Source organism: Jaculus jaculus, chromosome 13 (genome assembly GCF_020740685.1).
Source record: "Jaculus jaculus isolate mJacJac1 chromosome 13, mJacJac1.mat.Y.cur, whole genome shotgun sequence".
Classification (NCBI taxonomy): Eukaryota; Metazoa; Chordata; class Mammalia; order Rodentia; family Dipodidae; genus Jaculus; species Jaculus jaculus.
In genome coordinates, this window is record NC_059114.1 from 608,768 (window position 1) to 632,477 (window position 23,710).

Sequence of the window (23,710 nt, forward strand, 5' to 3'; positions counted from 1 at the left end):
AGGGTGCAGTTGCTCCCAGGACTAACCACCCTCAGGGTAGAGCTCAGTGGGGACAGGGGTAGTGTAGAGATGGCATGGAAGACACCCTAGCAGCCAGATGCTGTGCACATGGAGGGCCTGACCTAAGCTCATGGATAGTTGGGCAGCTGCACACTCTAGTTCTTTCAGCCACTCCTACCCACACACAGGTGAAAGCATGCAGACCCAGAGTCAAGGGTCTGCTGGTGAAAGCACAGAACAGAAGGTGGGTGAAGTGTCTAGGACACACTGGAACAATCTGCCCCAGGGGACAGCAGAAGGATAAGGGCTAGAAAAGGTACTCAGGGCCAGTGGACCTAAGGCATCATGAGGTCTATGAGTTGGGGAGCCAAATACTGGAGAGGCAGCTAGAAGGGCAGGAGCTTGGCCATGGTAACGAGGTGGCTAAAAAATACTAAGACCTGTCACATTGTAAATAGGGCAAGGCTGTCTGGGCAAGGAGGCTATGGTTACTTCAGGGCAGTGACAAGTTCTTACCATGTGTATCAGTTGTTCTCTTGCTGTGAACAAACCCAACCAGAAATAGCTTATGGAAAGAACTAATTCCTGCTTACAGCTCTAGAGGATAGAGTCCATCATGGTGGGGGGAGCAGAGCTGATAGTTGCACTTGCACTCAGAAGCAGAGAACACAGGAAGTAGGACCTGGCCACAAAAGCTTAAGTCCCATCCCCCAGTGACCCACTTCCTCCAGCAAGGCTCTACCCCCTAAAGGTTCCACAACTTTCCCAAATAGTACCACCAGTAGGTCACTAAGTATTCAAACACATAAACCTATGGGTGGCATTTTATATTCAAACCACAACACCAAGTAAAGGTCCTTCCATTCCTTGTGGAAGAAGAATTGGATTATAAGTGGTGCTGTTTGAGATTGGGGGCTTCTGCCCTGAACTCTTACCAGCCTGGGCTTGCTTGGTGGACTTGGGGCAGGGGTGTTTTGTTTTTTTTTTAAATTTAATTTATTTGAGAGAGAGAGAGAGAATGGGCACACCAGGGCCTCCACCCACTGCAAACGAACTTCAGGCATGTGTGCTTCCTTTTGCATCTGGCTCATATGGGTCCTGGGGAGTTGAGCCTGGGTCCTTTGGCTTTGCAGGCAAACGCCTTAACTGCTATGCCATTTCCCCAGCCCAGGGGGTTGTTTTTCTAGGCATTTGATATGAAATCATTAGAGATATTTTCTTGGAGACCATTTTGTGATTGTTGGTGATAAGTGCACAAATGGTGGGCATACTCAGTACCATCTAGTTTTATTCCTCCTCAGGAATTGGAGTTGGATGGCCACCTGTCAGTTCCCTGCCTTTCTTAACTTGTGTGCTCCCACTAGCAACTCACTAGCTGGGCCCCACATTGCCAGATGTCATCATTGTCATCATCCCTCACTTCTAGGAGGACCCTGTTTTTATTTGCTTTTCTGGCAGCTAAGCTGTGTTTTTATGATTCCAAATGTTTGATCCCCCCTGCCTTATCTTCAGGTTTTCAAATTCTAACTTAATTACTTTGTGGTCAGAGAACAAGGTCTGAATGATATCAGTTCTTTGAAATGCTGGGGGCCCGTCCAGTTTGCATAAGTATTCCACATGTGCTTGAAAAGAAAGTGCCTCTCTGTAGACTCACAGCTGCATACACACTCACTGGGTTTTGTACATGTGTGTATGGCCAGGGCCCTAAAGTGCAGGGAACCTTGTGCTGCCCCTTCTCCCTTCCCATAGGTCACATTCTTCCTTGCTTTCTGCATTTGGAAGCCAAATAACCTTTACAGATAATTTTCTCTAGCTGCCTTTACTATCTATCCCTGGAAAGGAAAAGCCTATTTTGTAACTATTAAGATGGCTGAGCTGAGTTTCCCTTTCTTTTTTTTTGTTTTTTGTTGTTGTTGTTGTTTTTCGAGGTAGGGTCTCACACTAGTCCAGGCTGACCTGGAATTCACTATGTAGTCTCAGGGTGGCCTCAAACTCATGGCGATCCTCCTACCTCTGCCTCCCGAGTGCTGGGATTAAAGGTGTATGCCACCATGCCCAGCCTCCCATTTTTTTTTAGGTAGAGTCACTCTAGCCCAGCCCAACCAACCCAGGCTGACCTGGAATTCACTCTGTAGTCTCAGGCTGCCTCCAACTCACAGTGATTCTTCTACTTCTGTCCCCCGAGTGCTGGGATTAAAGGCATGCACCATCACACCTGGCTCTTTTTTTTTTTTTTTTTTTTTTTTTTGAGACAGGGTCTTTCACTGAACCCAGAGCTCACCAGTTCAGCTTGGCAAGCTAGCCAGCAAGCCCTAGGGACCTTCCTATCACAGCTTCCCCAGCACAGGTATGCACCACTATGCCTGACATTTTGCATGGGTGCTAAGGATCCAAACTCAGACACACATGGGTATTTTGCTCATTAAGCTTTCTACTCGTCTGTTTTTCAGATTTTTAAATTTTTAAATTTTTTTTATAATTAACAACTTTCATGATTGAAAACAATATCCCATGGTAATTCTCTCCTTCCCCCCCACTTTCCTCTTTAACACTCCACTCTCCATCATATCCCTTCCCAGTCTCTCTTTTATTTTGATGTCATCATCTTCTCCTCCTATTATGATGGTCTTGTGTAGGTAGTGTCAGGCACTGTGAGGTCATGGATATCCAGGCCATTTTGTGTCTGGAGGAGCACATTGTAAGGAGTCCTACCCTTCCTTTGGCTCTTACATTCTTGTTGCCATCTCTTCCACAATGGATCCTGAGCCTTGGAAAATGTGATAGAGATATTGCAGTGCTGAGCACTCCTCTGTCACTCTTCTCAGCACCATGATGCCTTCTGAGATATCCAGAGGTCACTGCTCTATGAAAAAAGAAAGTTCTCTAACAAAAAAGTGAGAGTAGCATTAATATAAGGGTGTGAACATTAAGAGAAGTGCTTACTGAGCAGTTTGATGAGCATAGTATATACATTTAGCCAGACAGCAACAGACGTTACACCCCTAGGGCTCATGACTACACCTGTGGTAGGTTTTCAATATCAGGGATATTTTCCCTCCCATGGAGCGGGCCTCCAGTCAAATTAGAGGGCAGTTGGTTTTCCCCATAACAGATGTGCCACTATTGCACCCGTTGGCTCATTTGGCCTGGTTGGCCAAATATAAGGCTTGCAGTGTCCACTGTGGAGTATCTTCACTGGTGATTTCTCTCTTTGCCATTGAGCTGCATGCTGTGTGGCTTTTTCCAGCTTTCTGTCAGCTGGTCTGCATGGAAGAGGTTTTCAGCTCATCTCCAGCAGGATTTCTCAGTGGTCTTGCAGCCCATGTATGTGCATTCTTCAGCAATAGGGTCTTAACATCTATTCCTGGTGGGAAACCAAGGGCCTTGGCAATGGCCTGTAATGTTTTGGGGTCATTGGGGACCTCCCTGGCCAACAACTCACTGGATGGTATCCCATCCCTGACACTGAAATTTTTCTAGTAATAATCTAAGGCTCCTGAGTGTTTCATTGTCCAGAAAAGTAGGTTACCATATTATTCATTTATATCCTCTTAGGTTTTTTATTTTTTAGGTGGGGTCTCACTCTAGCTCAGGCTGACCTGGAATTTACTAATTAGTCTCAGGGTGGCCTTGAACTCACAGTGATCCTCCTACCTCTGCCTCCCCAGTGCTGGGATTAAAGGCACGTGCCACCATGCCCAGCCTTCCTCTTAGATTTTGATTAGCCCTCCCTCCATCTTTCCTTTACTCAATCTCTTCCCCTGACCTCACTTAGGCCTTTTCACCCCCATTAATCTGTTCTTCTACTTACATATATACAATGCCATCCTATTAAGTACCCCTCCCTTCCTTTCTCTTCCCTTTTTTTTTTTTTTTTTTTTTTTTTGTTCTTTCGAGGTAAGATCTCACTGTAGCCCAGGCTGACCTGGAATTCACTATGGAGTCTCAGGCAGGCCTCAAACTCAATGACAGTCCTCCTACCACTGCCTCCCAAGTGGCAGGATTAAAGGCATGCGCTACCACGCCCATCTCTTTCTCTTCCCTTTATATCTCCTTTCTAGCTTAGTGGCCTCTGCTACTAAGTTTTCTTCCTACTCACACAGAAGTCCAATCATTTGTAGCTAGGATCCATATATGAGAGAGAACATGCAACATTTCGTTTTCTGAGCCTAGGATACCTCACTTAGTATAATCCTTTCCAGATGCTTACACACTTGTTGTGGCACTTCAAAGATCATGAAGCAAAACTGGCACAAATAAATAGAGAAATAGGCACAATGGGCCAGGGGTTCTAAGACTTCTCCACCAGGAACTTCTCGCCACTCCCCAAATCAGTATGGAATTTTGAAGACTAGGACTTCAGATGGGCTTGCTTGATCTAAAGTCATGCTAACAGTAGATTCTACCAGCAGCTGAAGAGCACCTGTCTTTTCCAGGTACATGTGATCTGTTCTAGACATGCGATGTGCAGGGCCAGAATCAGCCTGTGAGTTTGTAAATGCGGAGGTTGTGTTGTATTGTGTTCACTGACAACAAAATTGAAGGTCTTTAAAATCAGTAAGTATTTGGAGATTAACTAATATACTTCTGAAAAACTTATAAGTCAAAGAAATCACATGGGAAAAAGAAAGTATTTGCAACTGATATTTTTTGAGACAAGTTGTCATGTAGCTTAGGCTAATCTTGAACTCACTATGGACCCTGGGCTGGCCTTGAACTCCTGATAGTCTTGCCTCCACCTCCCAAGTGCTAGATTTGTAAGTTTGTGCCACCACAAATATACAATATTTCAAAAATCTGTGGGTAACACTAAGTGGAAGAGGACTAGGCTGGGGCTGGCATATTAATAGCTCCACAGAAGTGGAATTCGGAAGTGTGGGCCCTACGGCAGCCTGGTCTCAGGCGCACAAGCACCGTTAGTGCTCATTCACACCCACCCAAGGCCACCAGCATTGGCCACCTAGAGGCCCACCAAAGAACTGAAGGAGAGTCCTGGGTTTATGCTGTTTGCACAAGACATCTTTTTCCAGGCTTCTGTTTTCAACCTATCTTTATGTTTATTTTTTAAAAATATTTTATTTATTCATTTATTTAAGAGAAAGAGACAGTGGGTATACCGGGGCCTCCAACCACTGCAAACAAATTCCACACACATGCACCACCTTGTGCATCTGGCTTTCATGGGTACTGGGGAATCAATCTTGGGTTTTTAGGCTTCACAAGCAAGTGCCTTAACCACTAAGCTATCTCTATGGCCTATATTTTTATATTTTAAAAACGTTTGTGGGCCGGGCGTGGTGGCGCACGCCTTTAATCCCAGCACTCGGGAGGCAGAGGTAGGAGGATTGCCGAGAGTTCGAGGCCACCCTGAGACTACATAGTGAATTCCAGGTCAGCCTGAGCCAGAGTGAGACCCTACCTCGAAAAAACCAAAAAAAAAAAAAAAAAAAAAAAACGTTTGTTATAGATGGCCTATATTTGTATCTTGCTTTGTGTGTGGTTATGTGTGGGCCCATGTGTATGTAAAAGTATGTGTAGACACCTGCATATGGAGGCCAGAGTTGACGTTGGGTGTCTTCTCAGTCACCTATTCTCAAATAGGGCCTGTCACTGAATCCAGAGATCACTGCTTCAGCTAAACTTGATAGTCAGTGAGTCCTAGGGATTCCTTGTCTTCTCCTCCCAGCACTGGTATCACAAGCTCACACCACAATGTTCAACATTTACATGGGCACTGGGGTCTGAACTCCAATCATCATGTTTGCATTCCTCGCATTTTACCAACTGATCCTTCTCCCCAGCCCATGTATACTGCTTGTGGATCCTTTCTGACGTTCACTGCCTCTTTTTTTTTTTTTTTTTTTAATGTAAGGTCTCACACTAGCCAGGTTAACTTGGAACTCACTTTATTGTCCCAGGCTTACCTCCAACTCACAGCAATCCTCCTACCCCAGCCTTTCCCAGAGTATTGGGATAAAAGGCTTGTACCTTTTAGTTGGTGTATTTAATCCATTTGCATTTAATGAACTTGACTGATACATGGGATAAGGTCTACCATCTTGGTATTTGTTTTCCTCTGCTCACTTCTGTCTTTGGCCCTCTCATATTTCTTTCCTGCTTTATTCTATGTTAATCTAATAAATACAGCTATGCCCATGGAATTATATATATGTTCTGAGACATGCAGTTAGTGTTTTCATCACTTGACACCATAGAGTATCACCAAACATCTAAACATATCACTACCTTACAATATTAGTTTTGCTTTAAATGATCAGTTTTTTATTTTATTTAGTTTAGGTTTGTGTTGTTTTGTTTTTTCAAGGTAGAGTCTCACTGTAGCCCAGACTGACCTTGGTTTCAAGCAGCCTTGAATTCCCAGTAATCTTTCTACCTCTGCCCCCTGAGTGCTGGGATTAAAGGTGTGTGCCACCATGCCCAGCTCCACCTTACTTTTTTATTTTTTTTTAATGTGTGAGAGAGAATTAGTGCACCAGGATTTCCAGCCACTGCAGTCAAACTCCAGAGCATGTGCCACCTTGTACACATGCACAACCTTGCACATAAGTCACCTTGTACATCTGGCTTACATGGGATCTGGGGAGTTGAGCATGGGTTCTTTGGCTTTGAGGCAAGCGTCTTAACCACTAAGCCATGTCTCCAGCCCTAATGCTTCTTTTATAGTTTTTACTTCTGTTCTACTAGCTCCTATTTGCTCACTCCATGTGTGTGTGTGTGTGTGTGTGTGTGTGTGTGTGTGCGCGCGCGCGCATGTGATTACTTGAATGTTGGTTTTTTGAGGTAGGGTCTCACTCTAGCCCAGGCTGACCTGGAATTCACTCTGTATTCTCAAGGTGGCCTCAAACTCACAGCCATCCTCCTATCTCTGCCTCCCAAGTGTTGGATTGAATGTATTTTTATATTGTTTTATAAAAGTTATCTGATGATGTTCAACATCTTTGCCATTGTGGGATCAATTTCTGTTAGGTATTTTTTTCCCCTCCCATGACTGGGTAATATCCCTGCTTTTTTGCATGTCTAGTAATGGTCTGTTTTGGGACTGGTCATTGTAAATGATTCATGATGGAGACACAGAATGTGTTATTTTGCTCTGAAGAGCATCTCCCTTTTTTTTTTTTCCTAGCAGCTGGCTCAGTTGTTGGCTGTTCACCTTGTGCTTGTGTGAGCTTGGCTTTTTGTGCTCTGTCAGAGCAGATGTGTGGAAAAGCCATCCCAGGCTCCTTCACTATGGGGAACTAAACTCTCCCTGCCCCCAGACCTTACCAGGACCTGGCTTCTCACTGTGTTAGTGTGCCTAAGGCAGGCCTGACCTGAAGGTGGGATCTTATCCTAAAACAAGGCTGTTCTTCTGGCTCAGCCATTCTTAGGTTCTCACTGTTGGCCTCTCATACCTGTTTCTTTTAGCATTGTAGCAGCCATTATGGTAAGCCTGATGTTAGCTGTTCTGTTCATGCATAGCCTAGTCCTCAAACAAGGACTTGTGGGGAACCCACAGATAATCCTCAGCCCCCAACGAGACACCCTAGCTACCCTCCATTCTACCAGCTTATCCCCACTGATCTCAGCTTTCCTTAGTGTTGATGCGTCTACTCAGTCTAACATGATCACAATATTCTGTCTAGATTTTGTGTCTAGAAACTGTCCCCAAGTAGAGAACTCTAAAGCACCTCTTTTACTTGCTGTCCAGGCCTGTCTGCTGATAACTGTGTGTTCTGTTCACCTTCATGACCGTTTCCAGCAAGGTGATCAGTCTGGCACGAGGTGCTCTGCTGTAGCCACATTCCTATTCTCACTGTCCGAGGAACACAGAGCTCTTGATTGCAAACTATCCCTTAATGGTTAAGTATCAGGTAATTCTTTAAAAGGTTTAAGTTTAGGATTAGACACTTTTCTTGTTACTGAGATGGGCTAGTTCTCTTACTTGCATTCTCCTGGTTTGTCTGCTATTTGTCCTTTTGAAATCTTTCTGCATAGCACACCTCTGGATTTAATTTCAGTCTGGTAAAAAAAAAACAAAACTGGAGTATAGAGCCAGATGTGGAGGTGCATGCTTGAATCCCAGCACACGGGAGGCAGAGGTAGGTGGATCGCTGTGAGTTCAAGGCTACCCTGAGACTATATAGTGAATTCCAAGTCAGCCTGGGCCAGAGAGCAAGATTCTACCTTGAAAAAACACAACAAACAAAAACTGGAGTATGTTTACATTTTTATTGTCTTGGTATAATATGTATATTTCATATACATATATATGAAAAATAGTAAGAAAATAAGGTGACTCCTTTGAATTGGGAAAGGAGACTTACATCTGGGTCCTCTATTCTGTTCCATTGATCTACGTGTCTGTTTTTGTGTCAGTACCATTCTGTTTTGATTACTATGGCTCTGTAATATAGGTTAAAATCAGGTATGGTGATGTCACCAGCCTTTTGTTGCTCAAAATTATTTTGGATATTCGATGTTTTTTGTGCTTCCAAATGAATTTTAGGATTGTTTTTTCTATTTCTGTGAAGAATTCCATTGAAATTTTGATGGTGATTGCATTAAATATGTAGATTACTTCTGGTAAGATTGACATTTTCACAATATTGATTTTTCCAATCCAATAACATGAGATGTCTTTTCATTTCCTAGTGTCTTCTACAATTTCTGTCTTGAGTGTTTTAAAGTTTTCATTTGGGGGCTGGAGAGATGGCTTAGCAGTTAAGCACTTGCCTATGAAGCCTAAGGACCCCGGTTCGAGGCTCGATTCCCCAGGACCCACATTACCCAGATGCACAAGGGGGCGCACACGTCTGGCGTTCGTTTGCAGTGGCTGGAAGCCCTGGCGTGCCCATTCTCTCCCTCCCTCTCTCTCTCTCTCTCTCTTTCTGTGTGTGTGTGTGTGTGTGCGTGCCTCTTTCCCCTCCCCTCTCTCTGTCACTCTTAAATAAATAAATAAAAATGAACAAAATAAAATTGAAAAAAAAAACTTTTCATTTGGGCTGGAGGGATGGCTTAGTGGTTAAGGCGCTTGTCTGAAAAGCCAAAGGACCCAGGTCTAATTCCCCAGGACCCATGTAAGCCAGATGCACAAGGTGGGGGGTCACACGTCTGGAGTTCGTTTGCAGTGGCTAGGGGCCCTGGTACACTCATTCTCTCACTCTCCTCTTTTCTCTAGATAAATAAATAATTAACTTTAAAAATAATAAGAAGAAGAAGAAAAATGAAAAAGAAAAGAAAAGAAAAAAGTTTTCATTGTAGAAATCCTTCACTTCCTTGGTTAGGTTTATTCCAAGGTACTTCATTTATTTGTTTGTTTGTTTATTTGTTTGTTTGTTTGTTTATTTATTTTGGAGGCAATTGTGAATGGGAGTGATTCCCTGATCTCATCCTCAGCATGTCTGTTATTAGTCTATAGGAAGGCTACTGATTTCTGTGTGTTTATTTATTTATTTTTAGTATTTTTCTTTATTTATTTGAGAGAGAAATAGCAGAGAGGAGAGAGATTGGGTGTGCCAGGGCCTCCAGCCACTGCAAATGAGCTCCAGATGCATGCACCCCCTTGTACATCTGATTTACATGGGTCCTGGGAAATTGAACCTGGGTTCCTTGGCTTTGCAAGCAAGTGCCTTAATCACTAAGCCATTTCTCCAGCGCCCTCCCCCCCCTTGTTTATTTTCTATCCTGCTACATTGCTAAAAGTGTTTATCATCTCTAACAGTTTGCTGGTAGAGTCTTTAGGGTCCTTTATGTATAGAATCATATCATCTGCAAATAATGATAATTTGATCCTTCCTTTCCAATTTGTATCCCTTTTATGTGTGTCTCTTGCCTTATTACTATAGCTAAGACTTACAGTGCTATATTAAATAAAAGTAGGGGGCTGGAGAAATGGCTTAGTGGTTAAGTTGCTCGCCTGAGAAGCCCAAGGACCCAGGTTTGATATTGCAGGTCCCACATAAGCCAGGTGCACTAGGTGGTGCATGCATCTGGAGTTCATTTGCAGTGGCTAGAGGCCCTGGTGTACCCATTCTCTCCTTCTGTCTCCCCCTTCTCTTTCTCCCCTTCTCTTTGTCTCTAATAGAAAGTGGGGACAGTGGATACCTTTGTCTTCTTACTGATTTTAGTGGAAAAGCTTTGAGTTTTTCTCCGTTTATCATGTATCATGTTGTCTGTAGGTTTGTCATAAATAGTCTTTATTATATTATATATATAATATATATAATATGTAATATATTTATAATACATATTATATATTCTATTCCCAGTTTCTGTAGGACTTTTACCATGAAGGGATATTGGATTTTGTCAAATGCTGAGTATGGTTTATTTTTTCCTGTTTCCTCATGTGTGTGCTTTTCTCTTCAGCATGAAAGATCCCTTCAAGTATTTTCTGTAAACCTGGCTTAGTGGTCATATATTCCTTTAGCCTGTTTTTGTTGTAGAATGTCCTTATTTCTCCATCAATTTGGATGGATAGCTTTGCTGGATAAAGTAATCTTGGTTGACAGTTGGCTTACTATGTTTTCTATTTCTAGTATTTCTGATTGGTTTTTCTTCAGCATTTCTATTTCCTTACTCATGTCTTATATTGACCTCCTTATTTCATTAAGTTGATTTCCTGTGTTCTCCTTCAGGGTTTTGTTTTCTTCTTTGATTCCTTTGAACATATTTATAATCATTCTTTTGAAATCTTTCTCTGGCACTTCATCTAAATCTGTCTTACTGGAGGTAACTTCTGATTGCTATATACTTTTTGATGGACTTGTATTGTCTTGATTCTTTGTGTTTCTTGCATCTTGAGTTAATTTGATACTTGGGTTTTCTAATATCAGTATTCTTAGATGTGTAAATCTGATGTTGTATATCTTTAGGATGGGAGCTTAAGTTGCCAGGTGTCGCTCTTAATATTACTCCCAGAGTAACAGCAGAAGTGACCCTAGGGTGTTGGGTTTGCCTGCTATGCAAGTATTCTGGTTGGCTAGGTGGAGTAAAATACAGGCAAATTCTAAAATTCAACTGAGCAATATATACACTCAAAACCAGCACAGAGTATTTATGTAAAAGTGGGTATTAGAACAAACAGATAATCTAACAAAATTGAAGTACCTAATGATGTGTGTCCCCCATGCCCTTAATCCTGTCAACTGGGAGGTGAGATTTCTAGTCTATAGGGGGTTCCAGATCAGCTTGGGGCTGAGTGAGACCCTGCCCCCAAGAGTGACAGGAAAAGAAGACAAAAGCACTATGAATCAGGAAGCAACAAAGGACAAGCCCCAAATACAGCTTATTTCAGAATGGCAAAGCTGACCATCAATCGATGTAACACATAACCTGCCCTGACGTGGAAGGTGTAATTAGCACTTCCAATGCAGGCCTGCATACCAGCAGAGCAGTGTACTGACACAGAGTGTAAGTAGGCCCTGTTACCTTTTGGATTGGCTTTGGTCTCACCTATGCTGCATGCCTACTTGGGTCCCTCTTTACTGCACTGTGGCCTAAGGTAGCCTGGCTGGGTTGGTGGTTCTCTTCCTCACGAGCTTCTCAGCTGGTCCCTGCTGTCTTCTTCAGGTCTTTGACTTTGTGAGGAGGTGCATAGCTCTTCCCAGAAACTGGGACCAGGACCCGTGCTATGGTGGGAGCCCATTCTGGCTGGTTGCCTGCTTGCTAGAAGCTCTGGATCTCTCCTGCTTCTCTGCTGAGGTTGATAATTCCTTATACACCTTCACTTTTTGGTAGAAGAGTGGATTGTATGTTCTTCTGATCATTTCTCCTCCTAGGCTGCTTTGGCATGACTATGCCACCATCTTAACCAGAAGTCTCACTTGTCACTTGTCTCTTCTTTTTTTTTCTTGTTAGTTTTATTTATTTATTTATTTATTTCCTTTTTATTAACAGCTTCCATACTTAAAGATAATAAACCATGATCATTTCCTCCCCTCCCCAAATGTGGGTACTGGGGAATCGAACTGAGTTCCTTTGGCTTTGAAGGCCAGCGCCTTAACCGCTAAGCCACCTCTCCAGCCCCTGGTTTGGTTTTTCAAGGTAGGGTCTCATTCTGGCCCAGGCTGACCTGGAATTCACTTTGTAGTCTCAGGGTGGCCTCGAACTCACAGTGATCCTCCTACCTCTACCTCCCGAGTGCTGGGATTAAAGGCATGTGCCACCATGCCTGGCTATTAAAAATATTTTTTAAAAGGAAGTGGGCCAGCACTCGGAGGTAGAGGTAGAAGGATTATCGTGAGTTTGAGGCCACCCTGAGACTGCATAGTGAATTCCAGGTCAGCCTGGGCCAGAGTGAGACCCTGCCTTGAAAAAAAATTATTTATGTGCAAGCCAATAGAGACATGCCAGGGCCTCCAGCTGCTGCAAAGGAACTCCAGATGCATGTACCACTTTGCACATCTGGCTTTATGTGAAATCAAGCCCTGCTCATTAGGCTTTGCAGACATGTGCTTTAACAGCGAAGTCATCTCTCCTGCCCTGAGAGCCACTTCTCAGTAAGGACTGGAGTTGTCAGAGTAGTCCCAGGGGAGGAGCACAGCAGGACCTCATACCATGCTGAGGCAATGCTAAAGCCACATTCTTCCCCCATGACCAGGAGTTCAAGGAAGAGGCCACCTGAACAGGAGTATGTGGCTGTTGTGGTGCCTGCAGATCTTCTGCTTCCAGCTGCAGGGTGGGGGTAGGCCTGGGGTCACCTGTAGCCATGCAATGCAGCTGCCAGCCAAGATCATCCTAAGTATTTCCTGCCGGTTCCCATTTTGCAGGTATGTGGCACTCACAAACTCACCAATCCTGGAATTGCTGATGTTGCCATCAGGCCAGATCACAAGATTTTAGCCACAGCAGGATGGGACTGTCGCATCCGTGTGTTTCATTGGCGGACGATGAAGGCACTGGCTGTGCTAGCCTTCCACAGCGCCTCTGTGAACTGCGTGGCCTTTGCCACCAATGGCTTGCTGGCTGCAGGGTCCAAGGATCAGCGTATCAGTGTTTGGTCACTCTACTCACGCCCATGACTCAGCGACCCACTCCTTGGGAGGCTCAGAAGGCAGGAGACCTGGCATCTCCAGCTTTGTTCCAACCATGTGGAAAACTTCTCTCAAGGGCTCCTAAATCAAGCAAGGTGTGACCAGAGAACTGTGGGGTCCTCACTTTCTTCCTGAAGCTCACTGCCCCATATCAGAATTGTCATCCAGAGGATGGTGACTCAGGTGACCAGAAAGACAATTGGCACTTATGGTGTTATGAGTGTCTTGGCAAAGCATATTTGAAATAAATTTTCCATTGCAAAGCTGCCGGCTGCCCAAGGAGAATCCCCAGGTGTCCTCACTTAGGGTAAAATCCTGGGTCTCTTAGACGTGCCTTGACCCTGCTATTGAGCAGCAGCTCAGTGTGAGGGCATCCAGGCTTGGTTCGTTGGAGGCTGCAGACCACGGTGGTGACCCTCTGCTGATGTTCCTCTGGCTGCATGCCTTAGAAATGGTCAGGAACTCCTAACGCCTGGAACTGCAGCCAGGATCAGAAAAGGATGTAACTTACCTCCCTACAGACAGAGGCAGGCATGGTGGTGGCCAGTACGGCTATTGTAAGAGGAGCTTACAGTGTGTGGGACATGACTAGAACAAAGGTACACACAGGACAAGAAGAAAGGAGAAAGGCCATCTCCAAGGGAGCATGCAGAGTCATAGGGCACCAGGTAGGACAGACCTCAGACCAGGGCCCGCTGTGATGCCCAGGGCATAAGCCTAGCCATGTGGTACCCAGATCGAGGCCATGAGAACTAGGAACAAGTGCTCATAGCCACCTCTGGTACATGGCTAACCTGGGCATCAACCAAGGTAGTGTTGGCTGGGAAGGGACAAGACCCTGAAGGTAGGGGTAGATAGTCTGCAGGCAAGTCTCTAGTGAGTAAGGACCTCAGAACTAACTCCATCTGTCTCTCTCTCTATCTGTCTATATATTTTATTTGCATACAGAGAGAGAGAGAGAAACTCAGATGCATGTGCCACTTTCTGCATCTGGCTTTTTGTGGGTACTAGGGAATAGAACTTGGGTTGCTAGGCTTTGCAGGCAAGTGTCTTAATTGCTGACTGTCTCTCCAGCCCCAGAACTCTCTGTTCTTACATCATTGCAGAAGAGCCCTGTCCCCTGAACAGGTGAAGTGTCAGCCAAATGCTGCATTGCTAGGGACTGCTGACCTCAGGACCATTCCTCCCCTGTGGTCCTTTAGTCTATGACTAGACTCCACAGTCCGCCAACAGGGAGCAGGGTACTGGAAATATGGCCTCCTGTGTCCAGTCTAGGGGAGAATATATGTCTTGTGGGAGTGGGAATGAAGGTTATGGGATCCAGGTGAAGTCCATGGAGCAGAGGGCCAGAACTTGGTGTTCTGCCTTCAGTGCCTGAAAAGGCTCTGAAGATGGAGTTGTTGGTAAATTGGTTAAACACAGAGCCCTAAAAGTAGCCACATTTCGGAAGTTGAGGAGCCTAACTGAAGAGGAAGGGATGCAGTGGTTAGGGTAGAGGAATGTTGGAGGAGGCTTCCTATAAGGCCTACTAGCCTGCTACAGGTAGGTCTAGAAGACATTCCTTTCACCCCCACACTGAGGGAAGCAGTGGGAGAGCTGCCCCATACCTTCAAAGAGCTCTGGCTGCCCCTCTATGTAGGAGGCCAGAAGAGCTTACAGAGGCTGTGGTGAAGCTTGGGGATGGGCACTCTTCTTGCTCATTTGTGAGGTCCTCGGCTCCATCCCCAGCACTGGGGAGTTGTATCTAGCCTGGGATCTCTGAATACAGTGGGAAATCACTAAAGTCCACTTGGCCAAATGGTAGCCTTTAATTGTCAAGGATAAGGCAGGAGTGGACCCTGTAATAGGCAGTGAATTCAGAGCCACTGTCAGAGGAATCTGAGTGGCAGAGTTCTATGGTGGGCCAGCTGTCATGGAGTCCCTGAAGATGGAGTGAATGGGCTCCCTACCAAAGCTGACTTGATCTGCAGAAGCAGAAGCATGGAAATGTCTCCTACAAGCTCATGGTTTGAACACAGTTCCCATCTGGTTTGGGAAGGTTTGATAGAGCCTTACTGAAAAAAGTCCTTAAAGTATTATAGTTCAATCCCACTTCCTCTCTGCTTCCTGACTAGACTACAGACACAACGAGACCAGCCACATCATATTCCTGCCACCATGCCTGCCCTGCCACGATGGAATGTAACCCTTTGAACTGGAAGTCAAAGTACACTCCCAAAGTTGCTTCTGATCAGGTAGTTGGTCACAGCTATGAGGAAAGTATCTAGTAGAGCAGCCCCTTCATCCCCAGGGAACATAAGGCAGGAGTGAAGAGTCAGGCGGAGACAGCTAGCAGTTCACACAGAGGAGTGGGGCACGAGACAGTCACAGACGTTGTCTGAATGTTCTGGTTAAAGGAAGGTGCAGGAGAAACTTGGAGCCCAGCCTGTAGGAGGGAGAGATGCCCTAGGTTCTTATCTTTGCTGTAGGCCTGAGCCATCAGGATACATTGTTCATAATGCCTAGGCAGCAGCCTGGACAGTGTCCTGTCCAGTGTCCCAGGGTGGGGTTCTCCAATTGCCTTTCTGCCAGGATAAAAACAGCGGCTTTTGGAGGTGTTCTCAAGCCCTGTGTAGGTCTGTTAAGGCTCTCCTAGGACGCCTGGTGGCTGATGATTCCTCGTCTCTTACACAGACAGACTGTGGAGCAGAGCTTTACCAGGCCTCTCCCATGCCATCCTGTCACTCTCGTGGGGGTGGAAGCCAGTGCACATCTGTCCACAGGTCTCCTGGGACTCCTGCTCACGGAGGCTATTGTGTAGCTATTTCTTCAAAAGTGAAAAAATACCTCCTGGAGAGAACTTACAACTCTGAAAGCTAAGGAAATTTATAAGGGCCAGGAAACTCAGAAAGTTTCAAGATTCTCAAGGTTCCTCCACACAGTTATAAAAGTAATAACAATCGCTGGAGAGAGGAGACTCTATTAGAGTTGTACAAGGAGCTCCAGCATGTAGCTTTTGAGGTATTGCTCATTCCGGGATGGGCTTTGCTTTTTTTTTTTTTTTTTTTCTTTCTCTGAGGTAGGGTCTCACTCTAGCCCAGGCTGACCTGGAATTCACTATGTAGTCTCAAGGTGGTCTCAAATTCATGGCGATCCTACTACCTCTGCCTCTCAAGTGCTGACATTAAAGGCGTGCACCACCACGCCCGGCCTGGGGTGGGCTTTTGGTGATACAGCTGTCTTTCAGTCACCTATGCTCCTGGGGTAACCATGATAAACTCACTGTTTCACTAAGCTAAACTCGGATGGAATCCTTTCTTTGCTGTGTTGTTGATGCCCTATCTGGGGTGGCTGGACATTTGTTCACGTCTCCCCAGGAAAAGTCAGAACAGGGAACCATAGGAAATTGCATACCACACATCTGTGTGTACATGTGAGGCATTCTGGGTGGACCATCTAGGCCTAGGGCTCCTTCGTAGTCAGTAGAAGTTGCATGGTCTGCAGCTATGTGAATTTAGCCCCATGGTTTTCTCCTCACTTTTCAGATACCTATTATGGCAATTTATGCTGTTAACTGAGCAACTTTAAAATTATATATAGTTTTTATTTGCAAGCAGAGAGAGTGGGCACACTAGAGCCTCTTGCCACTACAAATGAACTCCAGATGCATGGCTTTATATGGGTACTGGGAAATCAAACTCAGGCTGGCAGGCTTTGCAAGCAAGCACTGAGCCATCTCTCCAGACCCTGTGCAACTTTGTTTTGGACTTGAACTTAAGTTTCTTAATCCTTTGGGAGTCTCTTAATTTTTTTTTAAAGTTTTTCTAGGTAGGATCTTGCTGTAGCCTAGGCTGACCTGGATTTCACTATGTATTCTTAGGGTGGCCTCCAACTCAGGGTAATTCTCCTACCTCTGCCTCCCAACTGCTGGGATTAAAGGCGTGCGCCTCCATACCCGGCTGCACCCAAGGTTCCACACACCCAAGGGAGGCTTTCCCAGAACAGGCCTGGAGGGCGGGGTGACTCCTGGAGGCAGCACCAGAGCTCCAGAGCCATTACTCACAGCCAGCCATGTCCTCAGTAAAATATTTTCCAGTTCAGCCCGTCACCTTAATACACAGGTTTCATTCATCTGCCTCTCTGAAGTGACCGTCCTCAATGTCCTTTTAAAAAGTGGGTGCCATTAGTAGCCATAGAAGACGTGCTGGACCAAAATAGAAGAGAAACTAATTGGAAAGAAGGGGTTCAGTGGAGAGAGGGGAAAGGGAAAGGAAGGGATTGTCTGTGGTCATGGGATTGTCTATAAGAATGGAGGTTGTCAATAAAAAGTTTGAAAAAAGAAAACTTGAATTGGAAATATCAATATACATTTCTCTTGCCCAGTGCTGACTCTGTTGGGTGAATACTGCCACAATGGCCTTTCTGTGTTTTTTTTGTTTGTTTTGTTTTGTTTTGTTTTTTGTTTTTTGTTTTTCTTCTGTGTATCCCAGGCTAGCATAAGATCCAATCCTTTTGCCTCTGCCTCCCAAGTGCTGGGATCATCTTCACCTGTCAATACACCCAACTGTCATAAGATTCTTTTTTTTTTTAAATATTTTGTTCATTTTTTATTTAGTTATTAGAGAGAGAAAGACAGATAGAGGGAGAGAGAGAGAATGGGCGCGCCAGGGCCTCCAGCCACTGCAAACGAACTCCAGACGTGTGCGCCCCCTTGTGCATCTGGCTAACGTGGGACCTGGGGAACCGAGCCTCGAACCGGGGTCCTTAGGCTTCACAGGCAAGCGTTTAACCGCTAAGCCATCTCTCCAGCCCTGTCATAAGATTCTTATGGGGAATTTCTATAAGTCAGGGGTCCAGGTACAAAGTATCCATCCTCTGCTTTGAGTCTTGTGGAGCTGTAGTCAACGTGGTGGCAGGGCTAGTTGCTCTCTTGTTCCAGTCAGGTCCTTTGGCTGTTGATCAAAGCTCTGGACTCCAGAGGACCTGCCCCAAGCTCTGTTCCATGTCCCTTCCATCACGACATTCATGTGGCGGTATATATGTCCATAATCAGTAGAGGTTAGCTTTGGGGTATCCACCTAATCATGGTCTAGTGTGGGGTTTAGATGTAGCTGCAGAGCCTATGAGTTCTACCGGGCATGCTCAGCAGCCCAGGCCACTGCTTCTGACCCAGGGTAAGGGCACCTCTGAACAAAGACAGCCAAAGGTAGGCAGCTGTCTGCAGCAACTTGAGGCCGGGCGTTGTGGTGTGTCTACCTGAAAAGACAGCTGCTTAGCCACCATGTGCCCACCCTCTTGCTATCCCTCAGCTAGCTCATGAGACAGCTCTAACAATCCAACATCCAGCTGGTAGGCGGTGCTTACCTGACCCTGCACTGCTGAACAGGCACCTCCAGGACAAGTGGCCCTGAGAGCACCTCTCCCTTTGCTCCCCGAGTGCCTTAGATAGGATCCCAGACAGTCTGGAGCCTCAGGCTCTGGGAATAGGCATGACAGACTGTCTGGCAGCACGTGGACTGGACTGTACACTGGGACATCAAGGGATTCATCGGATACTATGAGGCTATCCAAGGAGGGGCTTCCAGAGCACAGTGTGCAGGAAAGCCGCTACCGCTGCCCGGGGCTAGCCGCGCTGACATGCGATACATGTCTCCACACTCCACAGGGAGGGAGTGATGTTCACTGAGGTGTTTCCCACCTCTGTCTGCCAAGAATCCGCAGTTTCTTTTGCACACAAGAACTGTTTGCATAAAAAGAAAAAAAAAATCCCTTCGGGGGGTTATTTAGAAATGCTTGATTCTCAACTAGGTATAACCATGCGGAATCCTAGCGTGGCAGGCAGCAAGCTGGCATGACACCATTAAAGCTGAACTTGCCATGTACTGTGCCCTGTAAAGGTGATGTATGGTGCTGGCCTACCAACCCCACAGGCTCAGGAGGTTGTGCTCTGTGGTCTGCCAGGCCTTACCTATCACCTCCCTCGGGGACTAGGGCGTTCCTTGGGCAACTCAGCAGACAGAGCACTTCCCCGACCCTCCTAACTCTTTGTCAGTTCCCCCAGGTCAGAAAGCTACTTTGGTCCTCAGGGAGGACCATAAGCCAGACAAGAGAGCAGCTTCTGGGCAGGACTGATGCCCTAGAAGGGCCAGGCACCAGCTGCTGAGCAGGCTAGACAGTTCACATGGTGGAGACTAGCCTGATCTACATTAAAGCCTGCTCGCCTCTGCTCTGAGAACTGGAGTGTAGACCATCAGGTGAGGGCAATACTATGGAGCGTGAAGAAGCAGGGCATGACTGTGAGGGTGCCAAGACAAGATTAGTAGTGGTCACTCACAGCCTTCCCTTTGGCTATTTCCATTGAGCTTGAAGTTCATCTGTGATCCTAGCACCTAGGAGATGAAAGAAGGAGAATATGGAGTTTGAGGCCCTTCTGGGTCTAATAAGACCCTTGAAAAACGAAGTAGAGTAACAAGTTGCTTTCATATCCCACCCCTTCAAGGGGCTGGGTGCAGCAGCACGTCCACGCACCGCTGCCTCCTTTGTGCAAGTCAGTAATGCACATCCTGTGTTCTACCCACAGCTGCCCTTGTACCTTCTGACCAGGAATCGTTGGGCCCAGAGCCACCAACATTATTTACTGCCTGGCCCTTTACAGAGAAAGCATGAAACTCTTGCCTTGCAGGCTGCCTACCTCTGTGCAATGTGTACATGTTGGGGAGTTGGGGGCTGGCTGCTGCCACCAGGTCTGTTGTATCACAAGGTGCTAGGGCTCCAGGGGCCTTCTAAGTGGGCCCAAGGGAAAGTTGTTAGCATTAAGGTGAGCTCGCCATAATCTGTCCAAACAGGTGAGATGGATAGGCTAGGAATTCTTGCACTCAAATAGCAAAAGGTGACATGCTCTATGGGAGGGACATTAGGGTATTTACCCAGGGTATGCATGGCTGGAGATGTATACATTCACTGTCTTTGTAGATGTGATAGGCTGAGGAACCTGGTCATTTGGTTTCATTCTATTGCCCTTATCTATTACTACATTAATAATCCACCCTGAACTGATGGGCACAGCAGCACTGTGTACCTGAAGTCTGAGCTGGGTACAGGAGAGGAGGAGGCCACGTCACAGCCACTATGGCTGACACTATCTACTCCCCTAACCCTAACCTCTTCACTTATATACCTGGCACTTTGGCAGGAGCCATTAGATAGCTGTCTTGTGACCATGAACCCAACTGCCTATCTCAGTAGGGTGGTTTCAAGGGAGTCAAATTTTTCACACGGGATCTCTGAGAATATGTCCAACAAGGAGAGTGGGCAGAGCCTTCTATGAAATGCCAGTTCTAGAGTTAGAGGAAGGAACATAGATTTCCCACATCAGGAGGGCTATAGCCTCACAGAACAAAACTTGCCTTTATTTCCTTTGTGTGACCAAAAATCATGAACCACAGACAAGGAGACCCCAGAAATGAGGGGATGAGCAGAGCTATATAAATGTACCTTGGGCACCACACCACCAGCTGAGAGGAGAGTCCAGCTTCAGGAATACATAACCACACACCAAGGCCACACAGTCACTGAAGGCCTCAGCCCTGCTGGGCATGGTGAAGTGTAGCTAAGGATAATCCCCACCCTAACAGCAAGGAGTATGCCCATGGGTTGACAGCATTATCACAAAATTCAAGAGAAGCTCATCCAGGAAAAGATGCTGAAGGACCAGAAAGAAGGTAAGTGTGATTAGGAGGTAAGCTATGGTTAACAGGTCCTCAGTGCTACAAGAAGTTTTGTTATAAACATACTCAGGGCCAGGGATGTAGCTCAGTTGTGAGAGTGCCTTCCCTGGGTTTGATCCCTAGCACAATATGAACTGGACATGGTGGCACATGCCTGTAGCATTTGGGAGGTTGAACAGTTCAAGGTTATCCTCAACTACATAGTAAATGTGTGGACAACCTGGGATACATGAGACCAGAGAGAGAGAGAGAGAGAGAATCTCAAGCATCAAAAAGAAGAAAATAGGGGCTGGAGAGGTGGCTTAGCGGTTAAGCGCTTGCCTGTGAAGCCTAAGGACCCCGGTTCGAGGCTTGATTCCCCAGGACCCACGTTAGCCAGATGCACAAGGTTGTGCATGTGTCTGGAGTTTGTTTGCAGTGGCTGGAAGCCCTGGCACGCCCATTCTCTCCTTCCCTCCCTCCCTCCCTCCCTCCCCCCCCCCCCGCCTTTCTCTCTGCCTCTTTCTCTCTCTGTCTGTCACTCTCAAATAAATAAATAAAAATAAACAAAAAAAAAAAAGAAGAAGAAAATAGGGCTGAGTGATAGCTCAGTTGGTAAAGCCCTTGCTTGCAAACATGAGAACCTGAATTTGGGTCACTAGAATCTATGTAAAAATGCCAGGCATAGTGGTATGTGCCTTTAAAGCCAGCACTGGGGAGGCAGAGATATGGAATCCCTAGGGATCACTGACTGTCTAGTCTAGAGCAATAGGTAAGCCCCAGGTTCAGGAAGAGACCCTGTCTCAAAGAATAAAGTATAAGGGCTGAGGAGATGGCTTTTCAGTTAAAGGTGCCTGCTGGCTGGGGGTTCAAGTCTGAAGTACCCATGTTAAGAGTGCAGTCTTTTTCTTAATATTTTTATTTATTTGAAAGCAGAAAGAATGAATATGGGTGTACCAGGGCCTCTTGCTGCTGCAAATGAACTCTAGATGCATATGTCACTTCGTGTATTTGGCTTTACATGGATACTGGGGAATTGAACCCAGGCCAGCAGGCTTTACAAGCAAGTGCCTTTAACCACTGAGAAATCTCTACAGTACCCACAGTGGTTTGTTTTTTAAAAATTCCAGTATCTTGCAAAAAGAGAGCAGCTCATTCTGAAATTCTCTAGGGATTTCAAGTGACGCATGATAGCCTAGGCAATCTTCAAAGGGGACACAATTGGAGGACTCCTACTTCCTGGCTTAAAAACTTAGTACTACTACAGGCTTGGTGCGGTGGCTCATGCCTATAATCCCAGCACTCAGGAGGGCATCCTGGGCTACAGTGAGATCCCTGTTTTAAAACAACAACAAAAAGCCCACAACTTACTACAAGGGTTGGGGAGATGGTTCACTGGATAAAGCCCTTGCACAAACATTACCCGGGTTCCGATCTTTAGAACCCAAGTAAAAGCTGGACACTGGCAGATGTCTAATCCCAGCATGCCTACGGTAAGAAGACAGGTGGAGACAGAATTTGCCAGAATCTTGCAGGTTAGCCTGATGAATATAGTGGCAAACAAGAGACCCTGTCTCAAACCAGGTGGGAAGCAAAGACTAGCACTCTTAAGTTCTCTGACCTCTGCACATGTGCTATGGCATGCATGCACACACCTTACTACAAATGTACAGTCGTCTCTCTCTCACACACACATAGGCCAACAGGATTAGAGTAAACCCTCACGTAGGTGGTGAAATTGAGATGGGAAAGAAGGGTTTCCCTCTCCCTGACTGTGATCCAAACCCTGGGCGCAAACTACATGGTTGTCTGCTGCCGGTGTGGGAGCAAAAGGCCCTCTCCCAGTAACAGTTGGAGTGTGAGCTAGCAGGAGACTTTTACTGTTGCTCTACACTTTGCTCAGCTCTCTTTTTGATAACCTATGCAGGTGCTTGGCAGTTGCCATGGCACCAAGAAAAATGAAATTTTTAGCAAGAATTTGGGTGGGTTCACTGCTCTTTTGATCAGTCCCATGATCTCATTTTATTCAGGTGCACCAATCAGGGCTTGCCTGTGTCTATAAAACTTCTGCACTCAGCTCCTCTGTATATACAGCCACTGAACTTTGAAGAGAGAAGATTCTTAGAAGGAAGACCTGTTGTGGCCCCTAAGTGTTGCATAGGCTACCAGATGCTAGGACCACAGGGGCTGCTGGGGCTGCTGGACTCAAGGCCCCTGGTCCTGCTTGTGATGGGGTTCCTGTGTCTGCTCCAAGAGCCTCAAGATCTGGTTGAGCTCTGTGTACTGGACTCCAGAGCCAGCAGAGGTGCTTGTGCTTGAGATGTTGAACTTGTTCCTGCCTTCGCAGGGCCGCAGTCACTGCTAGCCCAGACCTGCTTCCACTCAGCACCTGTGCTCTCAATGTCTGGACTCACTCCTGCCTCAGAGAAGACCCAATATGACCTGCTGCTCTCACAGCCTCTGGCTCCTGATCCTATGGGGCCTGCTATTGCTCTGGTGGGCCAGGTTTCTGCTTCATTGCCTCTTACTTAGTATCTCAAAGGCAGCCAAGGATTCAGAGCTGTGACACTTTCATTCCTCTTGGAAACCTGCTGCCACCAAGAGTTAGAGCCGTAACACTTGTGCCCTCTTGGTTAGCAAACCAGCAGCCTCCAGGAATCCAGGTGTCTTTTTCCAAGTTGTTATATACCCATGTAAATAAATTCTTTTTCATTCACCCTTTGTATCTGTCCATTCCATTTTTCAGGTAGTTAGGAAAGGACCAGGAAAAAGGGTTAGACCATTTCAAATTGATTGTTGACCAGTATGCCAATGCCATTCAATAGGGAAAGGATAGACTTTTTAACAAATGATGCCAGGGACATTGAGTAGACACATGAAAAAAAAAAAAAAAAGCTATGTTGTTACCTAACACTATACACAGAGATTGGCTAGACATAGTAGTACATACCTCTAATTCAGCCCTTAGGTGGAAGATGCAGGAGGATCAGG

At 46.0% G+C, this 23,710-nt stretch overlaps 1 protein-coding gene across 4 annotated transcripts in view; it reads left to right on the plus strand.

Moving 5' to 3' along the window:
- The window catches only part of Gnb1l (G protein subunit beta 1 like), a 100,770-nt gene extending 77,335 nt beyond the window's left edge, over positions 1-23,435 (plus strand). For 3 of the 4 annotated variants that reach the window (XM_045132540.1, XM_045132539.1, XM_004670845.2), the window contains one exon: positions 12,771-13,319. In XM_045132540.1, coding sequence (XP_044988475.1) covers positions 12,771-13,022 — 252 coding nt within the window. In that variant the 3' untranslated portion in view covers positions 13,023-13,319. Of the gene's footprint in view, positions 1-12,770; positions 13,320-22,749 lie in introns of those variants that run through there. The other variant, XM_045132541.1, reaches the window with a different exon arrangement.
- Positions 23,436-23,710: the final 275 nt, after the last annotated feature.